Genomic DNA, 24,547 nt, shown 5'->3' with positions numbered 1-24,547 from the left:
ATACGAGCTGCTCCGGATGAAACGTGAACCTGGAAGCTTTGTCTGTCATAATTATCCTATTAAGCAATCCTTCGAGTCCTCAGAGGATATTTTAATGGGAGATTTTAAATTAGAATGGGACAAAAATGCATCCAGTAATGGATACCCCATTTTAATTTACATAATCTTACCTGTATATTTGTGCCTTTTTGTATCCAGAATACTAATGCTGGCTTTTTTGAAAAATATAGATTTTCCAATACTTACTGTACATTTTGGTAACTTATAACACCAAAAGCCTTTTGTATTAGTTCTGTAAACTATATTTTAAGGGAAATGCATTTTTAATTTGGAAATTGATTCAGGATTGTGCTATCTTAATTGAGATCCAGTAAGTGTGAGTAACAGATGTTTTACCAAGAACTTTGAGTCATCAGAGAGTTGAGGAGGTAAATGATCCCTTATAAAGAGTGAGGCCTGGCTTGTGTTTTTCTTGCTTTGCAGTCGTAAAGGAAAGCCTCTGTTTGGAAAGAATGACTATCTTTGGGATGATAGCATTGATTAAATTTATTCACCACATCATTCACTGGCTTTTATGAAAAGCCCGTCTCATGAAATCATTCTTTTAATTTTCCAGGCCATATTACGCAGTTCCAGTTTCAAAAGGTTTTGTCAGGTTTTCAATGTACTATTCAGAGTCGGGGGCAAGTGGGTGGGTAGAATTTAACGTTGTCTAATTGTACCGCAGAAAAAGTTACGTCACAGTCGCATATCCAAAATCTGTCAATCTAACGTCGTTCACAATGCATTTTCCTTTTTTTTACTCTCTCATCAAAAGCACAACTGTTCAGACACTTCTGCACCATAAGGGACCGTCCTCTCAATCCTCTCCCCCACCTTGCACCCCCAAAAAATGCACCATGACAGAGTGTATCTGTGTCTGCTGCTCTGCGCCTTTTAGTCGCGTTAAGTGTGTTTTTTGTGGTGACAGCTCCCGATATAATAGATATGAAAGACCTGCTCTGCTACCTTTTATTCTCCTACAAAGTGACTGACAGCTTCAGCGAGAAAAGGGGGTCCCAGGATGTGCTTCAGTGACATCGAACGCTGTGCACAGCCGCCACCCCCCACCCGACGGCACACAAAATTAGCAACTAGATGCAGCAGCTGTGGAACGTATGAATAATATGGCATGGAGTGGAGCGGCCCGAGATTAGCACGAGCAGCTCGCACAAGCCGGCCTTTCATTAGCTGATCCTCAGTGTTCCCCTGTTTTTCTACCAGGGACGTTGTTCAGGCTGAGACATCTCTGCTTGTTGGTCAGGGAGACATCGGACAAATGCTGTTTACCGGTTTAGCTACAACAGCATCATGATCTCCTTCTGCAGGGCACACAACCTGAGATACGTAGCTGAGCAAGTGTTTTCGCATTAGCCTGGGTTAGCCTACGTTGGCCTGGGTAAACCTGTAAGGCTGGGTAAACCTAAGCACAGGCAATAAAAACACCGTAAACACATGCACTTTGACTCTTCCCTTTAATGGATGGGGCCTTTATGAGAATGCTAAGGCTGTGATAATTGGCAGATATGTTCATTCTGCAGATACATTTTGAGATGAGCTCTGTTTAAAAGAAATAAAAAGACTCCCAATTTCCACACAGGCTGAAATTCCAGCTGACCACATCTCTTCCTGTTGTCAAACCAAAAGGCTCTTTTATAAAGGAGCTGGAAGAGAGGCAGAAAAATACAGCGTTTAATTGCTTCATGCACAGATGACTTGTACATATCTGGAGATTCTTCTTCTTTCTTTTTGAACGCAGCCTCGGTTTGACCTTGTTGATGCAGGAACATGTTAGTAATCTGTGCTTAATGATTTATCACATTCAGCCATATTTTGTGTTGGGCCCTTTGTGCGTTGCAGTCATTTCAGATGCAGTCATTTTGCACATTCCAGCACCATTATGTCTCATTGTTAGTGAATAAAGAGCGGTATTATGTCCCAGCCATAAAGGGAAGAAGTGGCTTTAGTTTTATCTGCCGAACGAATCAATCCGAATTATGTCAGCTGAAAAGAATCAGAAAGAGGACTCCACCAACAGACTCGGGGGTGGGGGGGTATTTTAAAATGTACTTGTTGGTCCTCAATGTATCAGCTAAGATAATACCTCATAATGACAGATGTATTTTCTACAATGATGGGGTTCTTTTGCTTTATTTCCCTGGGATGACTCTGGCACTAATTATCATTTCAGCAGGAATGATTATGAGATCAAATGGAAACAGAGTGTCATTTCCTAACATTAATGGGGGGGGGGGGTATTTAAGCTGATATGACGGGCTTCCCTGTCTGTGGGAAAGAGAGTTTGGGATGAATCGGGCTGAGGGGTGGGATTTCTCAGGCATAAGGATTCGAGGTATCTGTGAGAGCCGGGCATAAGCCTGAATTAAGAGACGCGACATTCAGCTGCCAGCCTGGCGAAGCCCCCACACACTGGGCTGCTGGGTAAAGTTCACCCCAAAAAGTCAAGCTGCCCCCTTGTGTACGGGTGACGCATGCACCAGGGCATCTTACATGCATGCTAAGAAGCTGCTTCACCAATGCTTTATCTCGTCCACATTTCCTACTTTTCAGAAAACTTCCTTATTTAGATTCCGGTTCCCTGTTGCATGTTTTTGTTCTTTGTGGAAGAGATCGAATAATTAGAAAGCAAAAGAAAAAAATTGACAGTTTGAATATTTGAAATCCAAGTACAAAAAGTCACTTTAGATACTTTTATTATATTATATACTTTTATTATATTTCAGGATGGGCTAGAGTTGTTTTCTGCAGTTTAAACTTATATTGTTAGTAGTTGTCCAATTTACTTTGTATTGGGTCATCGTTGCCACAAAAATAGAGTTCATAAATCAGAACAAAAGCGCCATTTATTTTACTGTCTTCGATATAAACCTTTCTTATGTACTATAGAAGGATAAAGTTTTCCTTTCCAAACAAGAGTCATCCCTCAATTCAAGACAACCAAGGTTATCAGCTTTTTTTCTCCACAAAACAATAAAGATAAACTAATTGTAAACATTGTGGCTAAGCATTTATTCTTACTTGTTAATGTCTTATATTCCTGCTGAAGATTTATGTTTCGGATTTTTTTTTTTATTGTTTTAAATTTAAGCCGTCTGTCTTTTATCTTTATTTTATTTTGTTGTGCTTTGTATAGGAAATTCTTTCAGTCTTTGTTATTTTCCAGCAAATGGTATTTATAAACATCCTGTATTCATTTAAATTTCATGCCTTCCTGGTGCTCAGGACATGTGCAACAGCCATTTTTACATATGTTAAGATGCTGGATGGACAGTGAGCTTTACTTTGTCAAAAAATAACAAATGTCTGAAGTGGTGGAAAAGCATCTCTCTTTAACCCCTCAAATGAGGATTTATGGCACTGAATTAACAGTCTGACATCTTGTCTGTGGGGTGCAACCATGCAATTTTTAGGACACTTCAATGTAAATTATCACTGATCTCTACACCTTCGGGTCTGTCTCTATTGAACCGATCTTTCAATTTAAAATGAGTAACTCTTACTAAATATATGAAATGGACACAGAATTAGTAAAATATAAATGCAGTCTGTTTTGGAATTTTGGCTCCACGTGATAATAAATAGATAGATTCATGTTGAGTCTAAGATTTAGACCGTGAAATTAATTGGACAAAAAAAAAAACCTTTTCCTGTATTACTCATCATCCTTTTTGATTTTTACAATATGTTTTCAACATTGCTTGACCTTTTGTTCCATTGAGTTAATCTATTCAGTTACCCAAGACACTTTTGTATTAACACAAGCTGGATCCAGCGGATACGTTTCCTCTTACCATATGGCTTTATTTCTCCGGGGTCTCTTTGCTAATCCTCAGTGTGCATCCTTGCAATGTACCAGCAGAGGGCGCTCACACCAGTGGCATGATTTTTAAAAATTCAACTGCTGCAGATCTTTGTGGGGAGGCTGAGCATTAGTGATATATTTTACTGCCTTAGTGTGCAGCACAAACTGAAAATGCATTTTTCTATTAAACCTACTATGAAAAGATCTTGTTCATTTAAACTGTAACATTATAAAAATACCATAATCTCAAATGCTGATTGGCTGAAAGCACAAAGAATTTTTTGAAACATTAGGCCAGATATAAGAATTTCATGTGGTTAATTATGCAGTTCCATACTTCATAGGATAGTCATAGTAGATTATTGGAATAACACTACAATCCCAGGGTATAATGTGGCAGATTAAAATAAAGAAGCATATATGATATTGATTGCTATCCTACATTTAAAATCTGAGGTGGAAAGTTCAGGTTCAGAAAGTGCAAATCCAGACCACGGTTTTGTTTCAACCAACCAGTTGAAGAGTCACATTTACAGAGTACTCAACTGATTGGCTGAAACAGAATTTTGGTCTGGATTTTTACTTTCTAGACCTGCACCTTCAACCTCTGTGTAAAATGTATTTAAATCTCTGAAGAAGTGCACTACAGCCACCAGGGGGCAGTACTGGTACCATTTTGAGAGTTTTTATACTACACTAATCATGTGTACTTTCTCAAGTGTTTAGTAACAGAATAAAGACTAACAAACTGACCTGTGTAAGTGAAATGTAGCAATTTAGTGCAGTTCAAATAAATCTTTGCACCCCCAAATTGAAAACCCAGCTGAACAACATAGTAAATCTCACTGTCCTTTTTTAAAAGTAAATCTCACAGTTGTTTTATTAAAAACTGTATTTCAAAATACTTAAATTGTTTTAAGCAGATGGTTTTTTCCACCGTCTAGTGTTTTGTTTTCCTCTAAATTTTGAACTGAGTCAAACTGAAAATATTTACTTCTGATGTTAATGTATCATGCTAATAACTTTATATAAATAAATGTTAATACAATTATACAAGCTAATAAATGTTTATACAATTTATTTTGCCATTTTAATCACTTGAAAGCACATTGCATATTGCTATAATTGATAAAAATCAAAGGATTATTATTTGAATTTCCATTTAATGTAATTCTTCAAAGACTACTCAGATACGTAAATGTGTTTTATTTTGGCCTTGTAACTTACACAAAAGAATTGTAGTGCAGTATTCATGGACATTTTATGTACTTCATTTTTAAATTAGCTTTTAAATAATACTGCAGATTGGAATATTAGTGTGTTTTGAATATCATTGATGAAATTACAATAAGTTTTATTCCATGAAATCTAAACTTGCTTGGGAAAAGAGTTTTGAAAGAAAAAAAAAAAATATATATATATATACTGTATATATATATATATATATATATATATATATATATATATATATATATATATCACTGAATGTGTGTCTTACACATTACATAGTTAAATTTCTTAGATTATCCTATGACTGTTCACAATAACCCCCGTCATTTGAATGTCATTTGAATGTCATTTTGTTTACATTTAAGCAAAATAAAATTCTGTAAAGCAGCATTTTGGTTCCATTGTAAAAGTCTTTCTGTTGACAAATCAGAATACCAGCATTACTGTTGGTTGATAAGTTGGGTTTGGCATTGAATGAATGGAAAACACAAAGCACAACAGTCTTGTTAAAATGACATTGTTTTCCAGTGGAACCAAATTTTGCCTGATGTCTAGCTTTTTTCTGCGTCTGCCCGTAAGCCATGTAGTGTTAATCTGCATTTTTTCTTTAAACTGTAGTTCCTCATTGGGTAGAACAGGAGGAGGAAGACCCTCAAGTCTCTGCCCCCATGCTGGTCCAGGAATGTAACCTAGGTGACAGTGAGATGGAAGACTCTCTTAAAGGCTAGTGCACCACTACAGAGAATGCAGCCCCTGAACACACCATAAGGCCCAGCTGGAGAGAGCTTCTGTCAGTTACCAGTCAAGAAATGAAGGAACAGTATGAAACACTGAAAACCTGATTTTGTCAGTTGTGGGATGCAAAGCGAATCTTTCAAATGCAATGCTTTTCTGTCAACTTTCTGAGCTCTGTGTGTGTGTGTGCGCGAGCATGTCTTCACGCTGTTGACTGGCTATTCGTTCAACTTTACATTCCTCCTGACTGATCTTACCTGCGGCTAGACTTTGCTCTCGCCTGGTCAAATACGCCTCAGATCAGCACTGTGCCAGGTGGGAAGCTCTTTCACTTTGGCAGCACTTCACCAGGAATTGCAGGCAGCACGTTCTTCAGCACTCCAGGGTTACTAGATATTACAGTGCAGCAGCTCGTCACTCTCTTTGGTACTAGAGCTCATGATGTAGCCATTCTTCTCAGTAAAGAGTTATTTACATTAAATTATCGAAGGACAAGATGATTTTATCTAAAGATTACACAAATTACAGTTGTACACTATGCCCATTCATATACAGTAGCTGGAAATTTTACTACTGTGATTCAGGTGAAGTACCTCTGTGGTACTGTACCAGAGTGAGTACAAGACTCAGTGGTACTGTACCAGAGTGAGTACAAGACTCAGTGGTACTGTACCAGAGTGAGTACAGGACTCTGTTTGGGACTTTAAACTACAGATAACTGGTTTGAGTCCTTTAATTACCACTCCACTTGCTGCCCAGTAGCTAAACAGAACTCACTTATGATATAAAAAAAAAGCTTCTCTGAGCCGTAGCTCTGTAGCAGCTTAGCAATGCAGTACAGACTTCTGAGGGAGACCATGTTCTTTAACTGGAATGCAGTTTTTGGGCTGTTTTAAAATTACGTTCCATTTGTATCTGCCAGAGTTTCATGTATGTTAGCTGACAATCTAGTTGTTTACAGAACAGGGTCATTGAAATAATGTCCAGGTCTGTTATGGTAGCTGTTACAGTAAGTTCATTCAATTGGTCAGTTGCACTTTTTTGTGGAGACTAAGGACAACAGATATATACAGTATGGAAGGTGTGATGGAGCACTCTGCGAGTTAAGCATGAGTGTCATACTTGCCGTTGATTTTCTCCGAGTTCTCAAAGAGCTAAATGTATAAACAAATAATTAATTAAAGAGAAAAAGAACAACATTTTGAATGTTGCAAAAATTGCTAAAGTAACTGTCATTAGTTTACAGAATTGTATCCAAAATAGGTAGATATATAGAAAAATAAAAGAATGTGAGAAAATATTGTTTTTTTTTATTTACATTTATCTTGTTGACTTAAAGGACTATAGTGGTTGAAATGTTTATGAAATATTGCCACCTGTCAATGTTGCAAAGTATCACTCACTACTGATATGGTTTGATGTAATAAAAATATATAACATGAAAAAGGAATACAAAATTAAAAAGAATGTAGTTATTGTTTAGCCTTAGATACAACAATACTCTGTAACATCTACAAAAGTAGCTGATTTAGATTTAGCATTTAGAATGGGTTGTTTTTCAAGTACTGTACTTTTTGCCTTTTACATAAACACTTTTGACAATCTTTTCACGTGCTGTGAGAATATACCCATGATTCATTTAGCATAGAGGAATTTTTAATTTACGAAGGTATTTTGCACTGTGATTGTTTTCATGAAATATTGGTTTTAACAAATATAGCAGTACTTATCGAATGAACTAAAAAATAAATAAATGCGTGTTTGTGTGTCACTTGAAATTGTGGAAAAAGTGTCTGTTTCCTGTGGAACACCCCCCACCCCAGTCAGTTTTCTTCAGTCTGTACAGTCCTAAATCTCTTTGCATATTGAAGTTTAGGTATTGTATGGCTTTGATAAAGACTTTGTTATATGAATGTCAGTGATGCACATCAGATCACACACAGTCTGTCATGTGTTAAGGTGAGATATCCTGCTGAAATCATAATCAATTATTTTGTTTCCCTTTCTGTTGATGCGCAGAGGTTTTTCTCCATAATGACCTTTGAATGAACTTAGTATTATTTGCCTTTAAAGTTGCCAAAATCACCGTGTAATTAATTGATGCATAACACATATAATAATGATCATAATAATGTTTAAAAACGGTACCTTCGGTCAGGCATTGGATTCGGGGATTGCGGTGGTGTGACGACCCACTAACATCCATTTTTCCCTTGTTTCTTTTTTGTTATTTAAAAAAAAAAAAACGTCTAAAAATGACGTCCAGTGCTCGGTTTATTTTGTTTACCCAGGAGGGCTGTCTATTCGGCACTAACTAAATGGATTTCAGTGCATTTCACATTCCAGGAAGATTTGTGACTTGTAAACTCTGTTGTATTATCATGGCAGTACAAGTTTAATGGCAGCGCTTTCCTTTTGTTACTATGAAAACTGTACTTGCAATAAAAAAGTGCTTTCAAACCATGTCTATTTATTTTGCCATTGGTACACAACACAGAGCCCAGTCGCTGACTGTAAGACACCCAGAGCGGTTTACAGGACATTTCTCTCATTATGATTAGATATGATCCTATTAATTAAATTGCATTGCTAGGATTTTGAGGAATCACTTTGCTACTTTGTACAACCCATTCATCCATCTCTCCATCCATTTTCCAACAACTTTTCCTGGTCCAGGTAGCCAGGGGAAGCTTATTCCACGTAGCATAGCTCATAAGATAGTGATGCACCCTGGGTGTGAATTCTCTGGGGTTATTTGTCAAAACCAGAGCTGTTGGACTGCTAGATTCATGAATTAGGTGTTCATCCATTTGTGCTTAGGTTTTGTGAATGTGAATAAGTGGAATTATTTAGTCCATGTTGACTGGCGTACTGTAGCATGTGGTTCGATTCCGATTGCAGTAATGCTGCATCAATACTGCCATCTTCTGGCAACATGGTATTAACTGCGGAAAGGGGTATTTCACAGATGCAACAAAATATACAAACGTAACAATATAAAATCTAAAATAAATAAAGCAATATAGTGTAAATGTCTGTGTAACAAATTTTTTTTAGCATTTTATGTGTGCATGTGAATGTGTTGTGTATGTATCACCAGTGTTAATGAAAAGCAGTTGAGTATGACACAGAAAGGAGGTACTTACTGTACAGAGATGTGTTTCACATATGGCCTGGACTGCAAAAAACAGTATTCTTGATTATCCTTTCATGGGTCTTTATTTGATGGATTATGCAGAAATATGCAAAGTCATATTAAGGGTTTTAACTTTTTGTTAAGGAACAGAAAATGACAATTGCATGGTCCTATAATGAAATTGTTTTGTGGTGTACATTAATGCAAAAAAAATAAAATAATATATATATATATCTTTAATTACTAATAATACTCTAATACTTAAAAGGCCTCTTCTTAATGTGTTATATCTGTTGATGAAGGTGGTCTGTCATAACAGCGCTTACTTGTCAGGCAGAAATATTTCTCTGCTTCCCCCCTGAGATGCTCACAAGCATAATGTTTCATTCAAAGTCGACAGCCATGAAACTGAAGAACAGAGCCCTCCTTTATGTGAATAACCCAGAAGACATTCCGCACAAACCTTTTGATACGCCAGTGGCATAGCATATTGTAACTTGCACATACCACTGTTATAAAGCGAACAGTATAGACACTCGTATGACATATGTACAGTACTCTGTGTGCGGTCACTGCTGGTTTACTTGCATTTAGCTTTACTCCAGGTTAGCATGGCCGAAATAGACTGACATTTCATCCAGCCGCAGCTGATGAAACACACCCTTCTGTTAACGGAACACCGTTGACAGCGCTGTGAAGTTAAACGATAGAGTCGGAGGTTAACGCCTGGCTAATTTTCAGACACGCAAAACCAGATGTGAGTCACATATAATATTAGAATGTGTTTCCAATAAAACTTACTTCTTGAAAAAGTAAAACTTTTACTCTTTTTTGTTGGGAGTATACGTTTGATTACACTTTTCGAAATACCATATTATTACAAACAACTTCACTCAGCATCTGATGAGGCCTCCTTATTTACGAGTAAATCATAAGGCTAAAACTCAGGTAACACTATGCCAACCTTTGGTTTTTGCACATGTTTGTGTGTCTGCTTGTGTTAATGAATTAAAATTACATTGGTTGATTTGATAGTTTGAGTTCCTTTTTAGTTGCGTCTTGGATTTTATAAAGGAACACTGTACTAATGATCTTTATGTGTATATATTTTCCAAAGCAAACACGTTGTTGTTTCTATAGCCAGAATGCATCACCCTCCCTCTTCATACAGTTTGGCATCGATTGATGTGTTTAATATGACAGTGAGGCTCAGTCCATGTGTCCCAGCATAACAGTTGTAACCAGGCAGATGGTGACCCCCAGCTGAACCTGATCATGTGCTTCAGCTGTATTTCGCTTTTGCATTGCGGCTTCTGAACTGCACTTCCTCCCTTCATCACGAGGGGGCGATAGAGACCAGCTTACTGTCTATAGGTTTTCTATTTTCTCTAGGTTTTATGCTTTACGCTGTATTTCCATAACTATTGTGGTGAAACTATTTTTTTCCAACTAAAGATGCATGTAAATTAACCATGTTAATGTTAATGTCTGTGTTAAGGTATATATTTTTGAGAATATGAAGAATTCTTGAAAAACACACAATTAGAATATATATATATGTTTATTTTTTTCCACATAAAACTGAAAACGTGATTAATCATCGATTTCCATCTGCTTTGTAGAAGCGTCGTTAAGCATCAGTTGCAATAGAATAAGTTTCAAGTCTCCACAAAGAACGCTGTGCAAATATGTGAATACACTTCCATCCCTATATTAAATAATTCTGCTAATGGAAAGGATTATAGGGGCTATTTTCAGAACAAAGGACTCTTCTCCTAAGCTCGCTTGGGTAGCAGTTTCATTTGAAATGTCTAATGTGCGATTTCATGGAGAGATCCACATTTGGTAATGTTGTCACTCAGCCAATTCGTTTTCCAGTCGCAGGCATTGCTGCTGTGCATTAATGTAGCGATGCTTCATGAACGCTGTGATCTGCTGCCCAGCAGTCATGCGGCTGCTCTTTATAACGGCAGCGTCTGCAACTTTATGAAAAATGAATGGAACAGCCCCGCATTGCCAGCTGTGTAACGGGCATTTCTACTGGGTTCACCAGGCCTGAAGGAATGAAGTTTATCGTGCCGTTTACCTGTTGGGGCTTGTATGGGGGGGTGGGGGTGGAATGAAAGTCAGGTGGAGGGGAAGTGAAGATAAACGAAACAGGAAGTGGCGCTCGAGTCACAGGTCTGCGGCCAGATCTCAGTGCGTTTCTTTAGATGGATAGCGTCTGATTACTGAGATAGAAAAAGAGGGATGTAAAGAGGGATAGGCAGGGGGTGGGCAGATAGAGAGATGGCGTTTTGGGGTCTCAAACCTACTGCAATGTTAGTCTTATTGAGAGAATAGAGGCTGCGAAGAGAGGAGGAAAGCAAGGGCGGTTTGAGTGGGATTGGGCAGGTCTTCTGTTCGCGGCGGTGGGCGGACGTGGGAGCAGAGTGGTGACTGGGAGGACCTGGATCCCCATCGCTCAGGGGAGATAATAGTGGATGGCCGTGTTGGAGAAGGAGAGCTGGCCATCACTCCCTGTCTGTGGGGTATCAATGGTCAGCCCTGAGCCATCCGTCACCATTGAGTTGCCCGCCCATTGCTGGCTGCTTTCTTCTGCCACGCTCTCTCGACATGGTCATTATTTCCAGATTCAGTACCCCCCCCCCCCCATACACCCTGGATACACTCTGGCCTACACCCCCACGGCTGGGCTTCCAGAGAACATGCACACACACCGAAACCACACAAACACACCCCCGCCCTTACCAAATCCCCTCTCTGATGAATGCATTTTTTTGTGCGCCGCTCACAGGCTCTGGATTATGAATCGATGATCATGTAGTGTAAGAGAGATAGATGGCTTTTAGCTCCGTCTTGTCTCCTCTAATTGTAAAGTATTAGTCACATTAGACTCCAGGCCGTGATTAATGGAACTTATTTGGAGGTGGCCCTCTCCTGACCCTCCCCCTTCCAAAGTCCTCTACTGACTTTTTAGAATTGAGTGATTTCACTTAAAGCAGACGAATCGGGGCCTCAGAGAGACCGAGTGGCTTTTGGGGGGGGGGCAGGGGGGTTGCAGGCCATGAAACCATCTCTGGGCTGAATGATTAACTACTGCAGGCTGTTGCGATCTATCAAGTATTTCAGATGCAAAATGTTCAAATGTTTCAATTGAATTCAGTTGAATGGAAGTAAATGAGGAATGAATGAAGGTATCCTGGTAGCGAGTGAGGTCAGGAGGCATCGATCCCCTACAGATCTCTCGCATGCATATGTGTGCGCAGACAAATGTGTACAGGGCAATACAGCGAAACACATTCCTTGGTCACAACACCCCTTTTATACAAGAATACATAGATGCTTATTTTGATTCACTTGCCGCCAGTCAGTGATCGCTCGTCCGTTCATTGATGTGCTAAGGTGAAATGTTTAGTCTTTAGCTGTCCTTGTAATGCCTGACGCATTACAAACCAAAACGGAAACCAAAAAATGGTAAAAGAAAACTTACCAAGAGATACATACTTCTGTATATACTGACTGTTGCATTGGACAAAAGTGGCTACTAAATAAATAAGCGTAGACAAATGAGGAAATGGTGCATGGCTCGGGGGGGTAGGCTCGGGGGGTTAGGTCTGCCTGCCTGGGCTCGGATCACTGTCAGTTCAAGTCCTGGCCTCAGCTGAATAGTCACATCTGCATTGGACCCATAAGCGTGGCTCTTAGCTCCAAGGGCACCAGATAAATGGCTGACCCTGTACTTGGACCGCAAACTTTCTCTCAACTGTTTATGTCTCAAGAAAGCAAAGCATGATGGGATATGTGGAGGGAAAAAAAAACACTAATGTGTTTTGCCAATGAAGAATCATTTCATTTTTTCCCTTGTAATAACTATGTAATGGTATACGCCAACATTACTTAACAATCAAGCTACTAACAGAGACCTAACAATTAAACTCCTCAGTATCCTCTTATTATTTGCTCATGGGACCCCCTTGGCTTATCGTTCGGTTGGTATCAGCTCTGTTCCCTCCAGGTATTTAATTGGCCGGAAGTCCTTGGATAGCACCTGGCGTACGGCAGGATAAGCTGACACTGTCTGTACTTTTCAAAGTGCTTGCTTTGTCGTTTTTATGCCGTGGCTATCTTAAAGAAGAATTCGCTTCACTTCTCTGCTATCCTCCCCCCCCCTTACCAGTGTGCTTAAAGGTCATAAACATTATTTTTTCAGTGTGTGTGTGTGTGTGTTTTGTCCCCTCAAGGACTGTGTAGCTATGATGTGAGTACAGACCTTATATTTCAAAATGGTTACACATTTTGTTCAGAGTAGTGAGGGGGATATTTCTATGACGTATAAACCCGCCGTTACTAGTGCTGGCAGAGAAGAAAGAGCAAAGGTGGGATTGTCAAACGCTGAGTGGATTGTGTATTTCTCACCATTGTCCTTTTCTCTTATCCCCAGCTACACACAGACACACACACATGCAGCCATATGGTTACAGGCAGCTGTACCGTGGCATTATAGGTCTGGTCTGATGGGTCAGCACGGTGCAGAACAGCTTCTCAGTGAGTGTGGAGTCCCTGGGTAAATTCAGCAGCCTTGGAGCAGACCTGCTGGAGGTGCTGTTGAGACCACTGTTGACATCTCCTTTACAACATGATGGACACACTGCACTCTGCCCATGACATCAAGAAATGTCATCCCATAGCGGGGTTAGGTAACTGTGATTAGGACCAAATAGTGCAATAAGAAGTAAAATAAATACTCCCCTCAAAGCTGAATGGATGAATGAATGTTACATTTATATAGCACTTTTCAAAACAGCCAAAACACTGTACAGAACCAACGGGGAGCAACTTCAACCACCACTATGTAGCCCCCACCTGGATGATGTGACAGCAGCCATTCTGTGCCAGTACACTCACCACACGACAGCTAAGGTAGCGAAGGGGAAGGAGAGAATTCACCAGTTAGATATGGGGATGATTAGGAGGCCAGATTTGATAGGCCCACAGTGGGCAGTTTTAGCCAGGACAATGTCAGAGAGTCAGGAGATCGGTTTTACATCTCGTCCGAAGAAGGGCACCATTTTTACAGCACAGTGTCTCCGTCACTGCACTGGGGCATTGGGATCCACACAGACCACCGGACGGGCTGACCTGTTGACCAGTGTCCACATCACTGCACTGGGGCATTGGGATCCACACAGACCACCGGAGGGGCTGACCTGTTGACCACAGTGTCCACATCACTGCACTGGGGCATTGGGATCCACACAGACCACCGGACGGGCTGACCTGTTGACCACAGTGTCCACATCACTGCACTGGGGCATTGGGATCCACACAGACCACCGGACGGGCTGACCTGTTGACCACACCAACACCTCTTCCAGCTCCAACCCAGCTTTCCTAGTTTGGTATCTAAGTAAGACCAGTCCCAAACCTGCTTAGCTCCGTCCTGCTTAGAATAAGTGAGAAAAATCTATTAAAATTTTCTCAAAGTACTCATTCTTCATTCTATGTGATCGATGAGTAATGTGGTTCCCCGTGTACAGACGTAAAGTCAGCAACATCAAAATTTCCACCAAGAAGTTTCATGATCTGTATAAAAGGGTGGTCCCATTTTTTGAAAAGATTTCATAATCAAAGTATCTGATGAAAAAAATGTGATTTTTGGAATTGTTCAATTATCTTTCTGGACTGCATCTGTAAATGCTCAGTATCCATATAAATGTGATGTAAGCATAGTCTTATTGGGAACAGATATTTTTTTTAGTTTATATTTTTCTGTAGATTTTTGGCAAAACGTTTTATTTACATGGCTTTGAAGGACAAATATTCCCCACCTGACACCCCATCGACGGATCCCGAATTGAAACGGAACGATGGATAGAAGGGAGTTACGCACTAACGTTGGCAGGGGATTTGGGCGTTAGCAAGCACTGTTTGCTGAGTAACATCCCAGGCTTTACAAGGTTATTATTCACCGACAGATGGTGCCCCATGGTTTATTACGTACACCTTCTGTGATATCGATATCGCTGTATTATATATATATATATATATATATATATATATATATATATATATATATATATATATATATATATATATGTAGTCCAGAAATTTCTTTTTGGAAAGCTTGTTTTTTAGTGCTGCCATTTGGCAAAGATTGAATTCGTTCATAAATTATTAATTCATCTTGAAATCTCATTTTTGTTAGCTGGGAAATAAAGTGTAATTCTTCCATACTCACATAGTTGTTCTGTTCTCATAGCTGGTGATTTGAGGGCACAGGGCCAGAGTTTTCACATTTTCTGCCACCAGCTCATGCCTTCTTCCTTCGGCATAGTCCCAATTAATGATGTTCAGCTGGCGCCCTTTAAAAAAACGAACAGGGATTCATATGAGCCAACAGAGCTGATGCACGGAGCGATAGAAGCATTCGCCAGAATTAGTGTCAATATTTAGACTATTAGGCTGCATTTACAGTACCATACAGTTTGATTTTGCGGTTTAATTTTACATGCCGTGTGACACAATCTCAGTTGTTATCCTAAAGGGCTGCAAACCTATTTTTATGTTTTCAGTTAGTAATGAACCCATTACATATTTCAAAGCTTGTTAGTCAATAGGGCCTCCTTAGTCCCACCTATGTGAAGACCTTTTAAACCTACATCTAATGCAAAAGTCCCTTCCAATTATTTGTGATAGTGCCACTTTACCTCATTTGAAACGTCTTGATTTAAAATTCCTTTTTAAAATCTCAGTCCAAAGTGATTGTGTGGATCTCGAATTGTTATTGGTTTACATGGAGATCCCCCCCCCCCCCCAGCTGCCACCTTTTCCTCTGACCCCGTAATCCTGAAACAGCAGGCTACTTGTCAGGGTTTAACCCCCAAATAATTTACAGGAACCGAAATGAAACAGGCGAACTGACCTTTTTTTCCCCCTGCAGCTTTTTCCTCTTATTCGGAAGATAGAATTACTGTTTGTAAGCATCTGAAAGCCATTAGGGGGTCTGTAGTCTGTCAGGTGCCAGCGCACACACATAGTTTCACACACACACACACACACACACACATGCAGACATACGAAAGCCTACTGGCATCCCCACTGGCATCCCTGGCACTCAGAGCCAGGGATTTGTCAAGTGCAGATGAGCCGTTAAAATAAAATATGAGCAATTCACCAAGATTCTGCAAATGAATCCATTTTTTTGCTCTCTCTGCTGCTCCATCCTCACAAACACTCTCCTCGCTACTCCCCTGTCCCCCTTTCCGCGCTCCGTGTCCCTTCTTCGCCCTGTTGTCTCTCTCAGAGAGGGTGCTTTCTGCAAGCAGATGTAGGTGAAGCATTCTTGCTGACAGATGGTAGCGCTGGCATCAGATAGAATTTATAGTGGTTTTGTACTTTTGCCAAGGAGGCGTGTGCATGTGCGCAGGATAGACACTAGAGGGAGCACTTCTTTTTACTTCTATCTATCTATCTATCTATCTAATCTATTGGAAGGTTAAAGAGGCACAAGTGTACTTTGGGGCTAGTGGGTGGAGTTAGGGTTACAATGGAGTGGGGAGGGGGATTCCACTGATCTTCTCAGCATTCTTCAGCCATTGAGTCTGGAAACCCCTTTCCTTTCCGTCAGGCCGGGGTTAAATCCAGTGTTTAAGCCCATGTGCAGGGATTTGGTGCTGTGTGGCTGCTGTGACTGCTTCCGAGGGGGGAGAGGGAGCTTCACGCAGCTGCTCCCCGTCCTTTTTACAGGGTGTGCGGGAGGGAGAGGTAAAGAGCTTGTTTCGGTTCAAGCTGTGGCAGAACTGCGGCTTTCTGTCATATCATAGCACATCCTCAATCCCACATTTAGTAAGTTACGAGGTTAATTTCATATCATTCCTAAGTAATGAGAACAAGGCAAGTAAGTATTTTCTTTTCTTCCCTGTTGTTTTCAACTTGGCAATATTAACCAGAGGGCAGGGTGGTAGGAAATCGACCAGGGGGGAGTGTTGTGTCATGACTTCCATCCTGAATCATGTCACTCAGCGCCTCCACAGCGATAGCCCAGTACCACTGAAATGTAGAGAGGAAGAATGGAATTTGTGCTCCCCTTATGGTTCAGCCTTAATAGCTGCTGGCCCATTGTGCACATTGTGAGTCTCACACCGACGCGCTGTGCTGTAAATAAACCCTTGCTGAGTGGGTAGAACCAAGCGTGACTGGGGACAGATGTCCGATCTGGGGGAGAAGGTAGGCTTCTTTACAAAGAAGAGGTGTGTTTTTCTTTTGTAAGAGCAGGGATGATAAAAGCACAACAAAACAGAACAGAGAGAGAGGGAGAGAAAAAAAACATGGAATGTCTGCTGCCTTGTCCGTGGGAATAATGCTGGCATGTTTTATATAATGTAAGGCACTGCTGGCCATTTATTCAGGGCTGTGTGACTCCTCTGAGGTAAGTGGATTAGACAGAGACTTTAACATGCCTCTGTGCAGCTGGCTGCAGACATCTGTCATTCCGCAGATGAACTTACAATCACACCTAGAACAGACAGCCAAAGCATTTGAAGAAGGCTTTGCAGCCACATAGATGCAAGGTCTAGCTTGGGCTCCATTCCGTAATCAATCTGCCGTTTTTACACTTTAGGTTAAAAAAAAAGATATATAACCCAATTTCCACATGTTTGGATTTCCAAAATATTTCTTTTGTATCCTAAATTCCTGAATCTGCAATAGTAAATTGTTATTCCATTCTTACAGCAAATTGCCATGGTTTTGAATAATTTGTTTTTTTCTTCATTTTCTTGGCTTCATGGATCAGTATCCTGTTTCTGAGCACACTTGTACTCTTAATAATATTTACTATAAAGTCACAATAGAGGTCTTTTCACTAATCTGTAAAAGCTTAAATAAATAGTGGCTGCCTTTGTTTAAATTTGTAACATTTATACTGTATTTCCAGGATGTTTTTACCATATGTGTCTATGAAGCTCCACATATCATAACCTGAATGCAAATGTGGTTATTTGTAGCCTTTTACAATTAATTTTGTATCACTCTAAGAGCTGTCCTTTTGAATATTTCTTTTTTTATTTGCATAACCATCCAAGCACGGAAATGGGAAATAACTGTGTGAATTTCTCCTAATTTCCCTGGCAAGAATGGTGTGCTTCATATTTTGTTATTTTCCCAAACTCGGCATCACCTTGTCTGGTATAGAACCTTATATGAAATTCCTGAAGCTTTTAAAATATATTTATCCTGAGTTTGCCCTGCAATGAAAAGAAACAAATTTCTGATCACTTTAAATACTGCAGAAAATTATACTTGTTTGAGCAAGTTTTCCCTCCGATTGTGAAATGGGATGATATAAAGATTGCTATGGCCCCTCTGTTTTATGCAGCTCCTTCCATCAAGCTCCTTCCATCAATTAGGGCCCTGAAACATGTAATGTGTAACAGTACCTGGGCATGCAGTTGATTCCTGGCTGTTGTTGACATCATCATTTCTATAGGTTCGATTCGACATAGGAATTTGTAGCCTGATATTTTTAAGTTTTTAGATTTATCATGCTGATTTACATTTCACACGTTCAGCCAATCTGTTTTCAATGCACCTACTCAACATCTATTTTAGAACCTTCTGTTTAATTTAAATTTTCTTTAATTTGAGCTTCCTGGACCCAGTGGAGGAATTCAGGCAAATATGAGGTTATTAAAATCTCCCTACACACCAAAAAGTGAAGAGATGCTGATTCCTGCAACCATAACACTGGATTAGGCTCCTATAAGCTTGCTGAGTATCTGAAATGTGACAGGGACATGATTGTTGGTCTTGATCAGTGGGAGCATCGAGGTAATGAGTACACTACAAATCTGTTATTATTAATATAAGTGAAGCATGAACACTGGTTCCATTCCAAGGAAGACCTATAAGCTGTAATATCCTGATGGTTTCTTATTAAGGAACATAAAGGAAGCTGGGGATTCAAGGCTGTACATATGTACCATCACTAATGTATCTGTGGGGGAGGAGGTGATGCTGACATCCGTCTTGGGACGGATGGACAGATGATAATTCAGCTCACTTGCTCTCCCTGCCAACTGCTATAACTTTATTGTGTTCTTTTTCTGACCCTGCAAACATGAACCACAGTTATATTGCCCATCCGAAAGCGGCCTCTTGTGATGACATTTTCCCAGGTTACGCACCCATCTGTGGGGTTTGCTTCTCTTCATTCCTGCCAAAGCTGCACCCTTAGTACACGTGTTCCGCAATCACGATATCATCCCTATGTGATCTCAGCTACAGAAAACCTAATAAACAGCTAATAAAACTGCCAATTGCCGACACATGGTCCGGGTTACCATTCCAACCCAAGGTACTGCATCACTAAGGCTGCACAATATACCGTTTCAGCATGGTCATGGCGGTGTGCGCTTGCACAACAATTATATTTGTCGGCACTGTTTTGTGTCTGTTGACAAGACTCGAGGCAATACCAGCAACTTATTTGATACACTAATGGTAGATAAATTGTATTGGGCTATAGCTTATTCTCCGTAATTTCATTTCTTTTTTAGTCACAATTTTACTCGTAGAAATTTCACAAATATCATGATGTTTGTGCAGCCCAACTACCACAGTAGCTAAGCTTGATGACTAGCGTGGTAGGTACCTTCAATATTGAGAAAGTTTCCTGAAATCACAGGACAGGTAACTTTTTGAATAGAAATGTTGCATGGTGTAAAACTGTAACCTGCATCAATCAGTTTGTCAAACTAATATGAAAATAACAATATATTGCAAAAAAAATGCAATTAAATGCCATTCATACTTGTCCCCCATCCAGGACAGAGGCCATTCCAGTGCCAATACTGTCCCTACAGTGCCTGCCAAAAAGGTAACCTGAAGACTCACGTGGTGTGTGTTCACCGCATGCCTTTCGATAACAGCCAGTACCCCGACCGGCGATTCAAGCGCCTGCGTGTGGGCATGGAAACCCCTGCGTGTGGACATGGAAACCCCTGGGAACAATGACGACAGAGCCGGGGGGGCACCGGGGATGCTCGGCTCGTTCACCAGTGATGCTGCAGGGAGGTGCAACAACACAGGGGCCAAGTTACTGCCACCATATGTCAGGCAACATATTAATTCATATTATAAAGGTGTATCGAAATATTGTACTGGGTTCATAGCTTTCATATACATTATACAACTTAATAATTTAAGATCAATCACCAAAAGTACAATTACAACAAACTACCACTGCCTACAATGTATGATAAATACTGAGATATTACATTTTTTGTTTATACAGCATAACTATTGCAGGTTTAAACATGGAATCTTTAAAACTTGAGACTTTTTTTTATCAGAAAATACTACTTAAAAAGCACATATATCCTGCATGTATGGTCTGATGACTCCCAGGTGATGAAGGCCATCATTCTGGGCCAGGCAGACAGAAGGTCACCTCAGACAGCAGCCTCGCCGGTCACCTGCATTAAGCAACAAATAAAACGTTACATCTCATATTAAATGACTATGGATGGTCTTTGGATGGACTCTCATGCTGGTATAACATTGTAGACAGGCTGGTATGCATAGAATGCTGTCTGATTGGTGTGGTGGTACTCTTAGCGGGAGAACATTTCAAACTGGATTTAAGGAAGCACTTCTTTACACAGCGTGTAGTCAGAGTATGGAATAGTCTTCCTGATAACGTAGTGCAAGATGAATCCTTGGGTTCCTTTAAATCAGAGCTAGATAAGATTTTAACAACTCTGAGCTATTAGTTAAGTTCTCCCCAAGCGAGCTTGATGGGCCGAATGGCCTCCTCTCTTTTGTATAGTTCTTATGTTCTTAAGTGTAACCTTTGTTTCACTTTTATATCATATGATGTAAGACATTTCAGTTTTGTTTGGATGGAAGCTGTTAAGAATGTATAGCTATCTTTTGAACATAAGTCACTGTACTATTTAATTTTTACTTTTATGCTTTTTGTTCATGTTTTTAAATTAATTTTATCTTAATGGCTAATTAATATTATCATTACTAAGTTATAAATAAAAGTAATATTTGGTATCAGTGAACTCTGTCTTAATTAGGGCAATGAAGACATGACATTTTTTATCATTCAGATGTTATTATTATTATTATTATTGTTATTTATATATGCTGGAGTAGAAGAACACATGCTTAGACTGTATCTTTAATCTAAGTTGCTTTATAATTAGGGTTCTGGCGTAACAGACCTGCATTTTTCTATAGTATAATTCCCACTGCCTTATCGTTAGTTTGTGTGATCCCTTCTTGAATGATGTTTCACACAAAAGAGATTTTAGCATATGTTCTCCTTACAAGTGATAAAAGTTTCCCTTTTTGCATATGTGTACATGTATACAAATCAGTGCTTCAACATGTTATGAAAAAAAAATGCATTTTAATAATTCATTTTTATTTCATATTTTCTAAGGACAAATAGAGACTTTACTTATTAGAAGAAAAACAAACCTGAACACCGTATTTGTGTGAATGTTCCTCTTTACCATGTGCTCCAGTGCTACTGTTACAGTACCTTCCCCTACCAATTCCTGGAATGATCTCTCTTTGCTACCCATAAATGTCATGACAACAGCAACAGTAATAAACAAGTGGTGGAAAAGACGGTTCATTGTCAGTAATGTACAACAGATAGTATGATGTTCCTGTTCTTTGTTCTTCTGATCATCATGCTCTCCTTGCTCTTGTGTAAAACAGTACAGTTTTTCCTACGCTTATAACATCTACACTGTCTGTTATTACCCTTGGCAATTATTTATGGTTATACACATAATAAAGAACCTAATGTTTTATAAAGGAATTAAATATTGTTTCCATCTAAACGGTGTTTTTTCGTTAGTTTTTTTGTAAAATGTCAGCATAGTTTTATCCTGTATTTCCCACAATAACGTCCGGCCTCCCAGAACAAGCATCGCCTGCTTTTATACAATGACTGCGCTTTGTATTTCCTCATGTGAATCCCTTAAAACACACATTTTAAAGAGGTACATATACACTGGTTTTGACTTCTAGTAATATTATTTATATTAATTATATGTTTTTTTTCCATCAGATTCAGTGTATACAGCATTCAGAGGTTTTATAGTAAGGCTTGAAGGGATGGATGTATTATTGTTAGTGCAGTATTACCGTTATTAGCCCATTGAAATGTATTGGATTACGATTAGCAACTACACACACACAGACATATACATACAGTTATATATGTCATGTCATATATATGTACCTTGTATATGTATGTATGTATATATGTGCGGGTGTGTATATATATATGTATATTTGATATCAATAAGTTAGTTGTGCTTAGCTAAATTCAGTTCTTCTTGTGCTTTAACTGGTTTGTTTCCTTGACTGAAAGACTCAACCAGCTGACCAATCAGTACTCAGCAAAAACTTAGTGCCTAAGCATAAGTGAAATACAGGTCTTTTTAATTGAAATGTTTATGGTGCGACAAGTGTCAAGCGCTCATTTTCATGCACAAAATATACAAAAAGAATTATTTAATGGCGAAATCAAGTAGTGCCTTGCTGTATTTTGTCTACAAAAGAATAAAGATTTCATTTTCTTTTGTGCACACAAATCAAAAGCAATGTTTCATTTTGCACACAGAATTGATATCAGCACTGCATTTCGTGGACAGAAAAAGTCATTTTGTGGTCAAAATGTATTTCGTGAATGAAAGAAAGTCATTTTGTGGACAAAATGCATTTTGTGAATGATACACAATCATTTTGTGGATGAAATGCATTTTGTGAATTAAAGAAAGTCATTTTGTGGACAAAATGCAGATTGTGAATTAAAGAAAGTCATTTTGTGGTCAAAATGTATTTCATGATTCCAGAGAATCAATTTTGCCCACGAAATGACTATGTATCGTTTAGGAAATGCATTTAGTCTATTCCTGAATCACGAAAGGCACCACGAAATGTATTTCGTTTTTAGCTGAGTCCCGAAATGCCTTTCGTCTTTTGCTGAGTCATGAGAGGTATGTAGCAGGTGCGCACCTGTAGGGGGGGGTAGTACCTCCCAATGACCAGAAGATGGAGAGCCAACTTTGATTTTGCAGTCTTTGTAATGTAATTATGTTCAACTTGTAATAAAAATATGAAAAACTTCTGGGCTCATACTTTTATTGTTGTATGTACTCATTAGTGGCACTATAATTTCATTTCATTTTTAATATTTTTAAGCCAAGCCAATGAAAGATCTCGATGCTGAATCCCTCCAATTGTAGGCCACGTTTACCATGCCATTTCCCCCTGAATAACACTGTCCTTGATGGGTCAGGTCAGACAATAAACTACTTTTACTATAGCCCTGAATATTGTAAGCCTTGCCCCGAGTATCTTAGCCCTGATGCCAATCTTCCTTCAAGAGTGAAAAAGTCAAGCCCCACATAACCTTAGCTCCTGATCTTTTCAATAGCTAGAAAATCCCCTGGTAAGGAGGGTTCTTGTTATGCTCCTAATTCGCGAGAGATATCTCTTTCTGACATTTAAACAGGGTTGTCAACTTTGATCAGCTGGCTAACAGGAGATTTACAATCCTAGACAAGTCTGCACACACATGCATATGAATTCCATGCACACTTGTGACCCAGCAAAAGATGCAATGCATTTCGTGGTGCTTTTTGTGATTCAGCAAAAGATGAAATGCATTCCCTGAATGGTACACACATTTTGCAGACAAAATTGATTCTGTGGAATCACTAAATGTATTTCAAACAGAAAATGACTTTCGTTAATTCACAAAATGCATTTCGTCCACAAAATAGCTCTCTTTTGACCATGAAATGCAAAGTGCTGATATCAATTCTGTGCACAAAATAAAACATTCCTTTTGATTTCTATGCACAAAAGAAAGTGAAGTCTTTATGCTTTCATGAACAAAGTGCAGCAAGGCAAACTGTGAAACCAGGCAAACAGAGAAGAGGGGGACCCCGGAATGCAGGAGAACGGGACTTTAATTAAGGAATCGGGTACACCAGTAGCCAAGGGGAGAATCCAAAAGAGTGGTCGTGACGGATGCCAGGGGTCGGGCGTCAGAGAGGTCAGTCCTACGAAGAATGACGGGACGGGGCAACGATGAAATGAGAGGAATGAGGACGATGGTTTCGGAGAGAGGGGTGAAGAGGGCAGGTCAGGCAGTTGAGACAGGCACAAGACAAAGGAACGCTCAGTAAGGCTCATATACATGGCAACAATACTTCACAATATGTGAAGTAGCGGAGCGATTAGTCGGAAATTGATTGCAGCTGCCCTGCCTCGCCCCTCTGGGCGTGACAGTACCCCCTCTTACGGCTGCCTTCCGGGCAGACAACTTACGGCATGATGGGAGTTTCAGAATTTGGGTCGAGAGCCAGACCCACTGACCTACTCGATACTTCGGGGCACTTCGTCTATGTTTATCCGCTTGGGTTTTCTGTCGGGACGCTTAGCCAAAGAGAGTGAGTTGCGTTTTCCGCCAGACCTCCTTGGCTCTCTGATACCAGTCCTCCATCTGGGGAACACACCGTCGAATCCCAGGGAAAAAGTTGAGACTG

General features: G+C 39.7%; 1 protein-coding gene across 8 annotated transcripts in view; it reads left to right on the top strand.

The window, feature by feature from the left end:
- LOC111849650 (zinc finger protein 536-like) overlaps positions 1-23,119 on the top strand; it is a 181,765-nt gene extending 158,646 nt beyond the window's left edge. For 7 of the 8 annotated variants that reach the window (XM_023822712.2, XM_023822715.2, XM_023822713.2 and 4 more), the window contains one exon: positions 19,792-23,119. In XM_023822712.2, coding sequence (XP_023678480.2) covers positions 19,792-19,979 — 188 coding nt within the window. In that variant the 3' untranslated portion in view covers positions 19,980-23,119. Of the gene's footprint in view, positions 1-5,710; positions 8,288-19,791 lie in introns of those variants that run through there. The other variant, XM_023822719.2, reaches the window with a different exon arrangement.
- Positions 23,120-24,547: the final 1,428 nt, after the last annotated feature.

The sequence above is a fragment of the Paramormyrops kingsleyae genome, chromosome 13 (genome assembly GCF_048594095.1).
Source record: "Paramormyrops kingsleyae isolate MSU_618 chromosome 13, PKINGS_0.4, whole genome shotgun sequence".
Taxonomy (NCBI): domain Eukaryota; kingdom Metazoa; phylum Chordata; class Actinopteri; order Osteoglossiformes; family Mormyridae; genus Paramormyrops; species Paramormyrops kingsleyae.
This window is presented reverse-complemented; position numbering and strand designations above follow the sequence as displayed.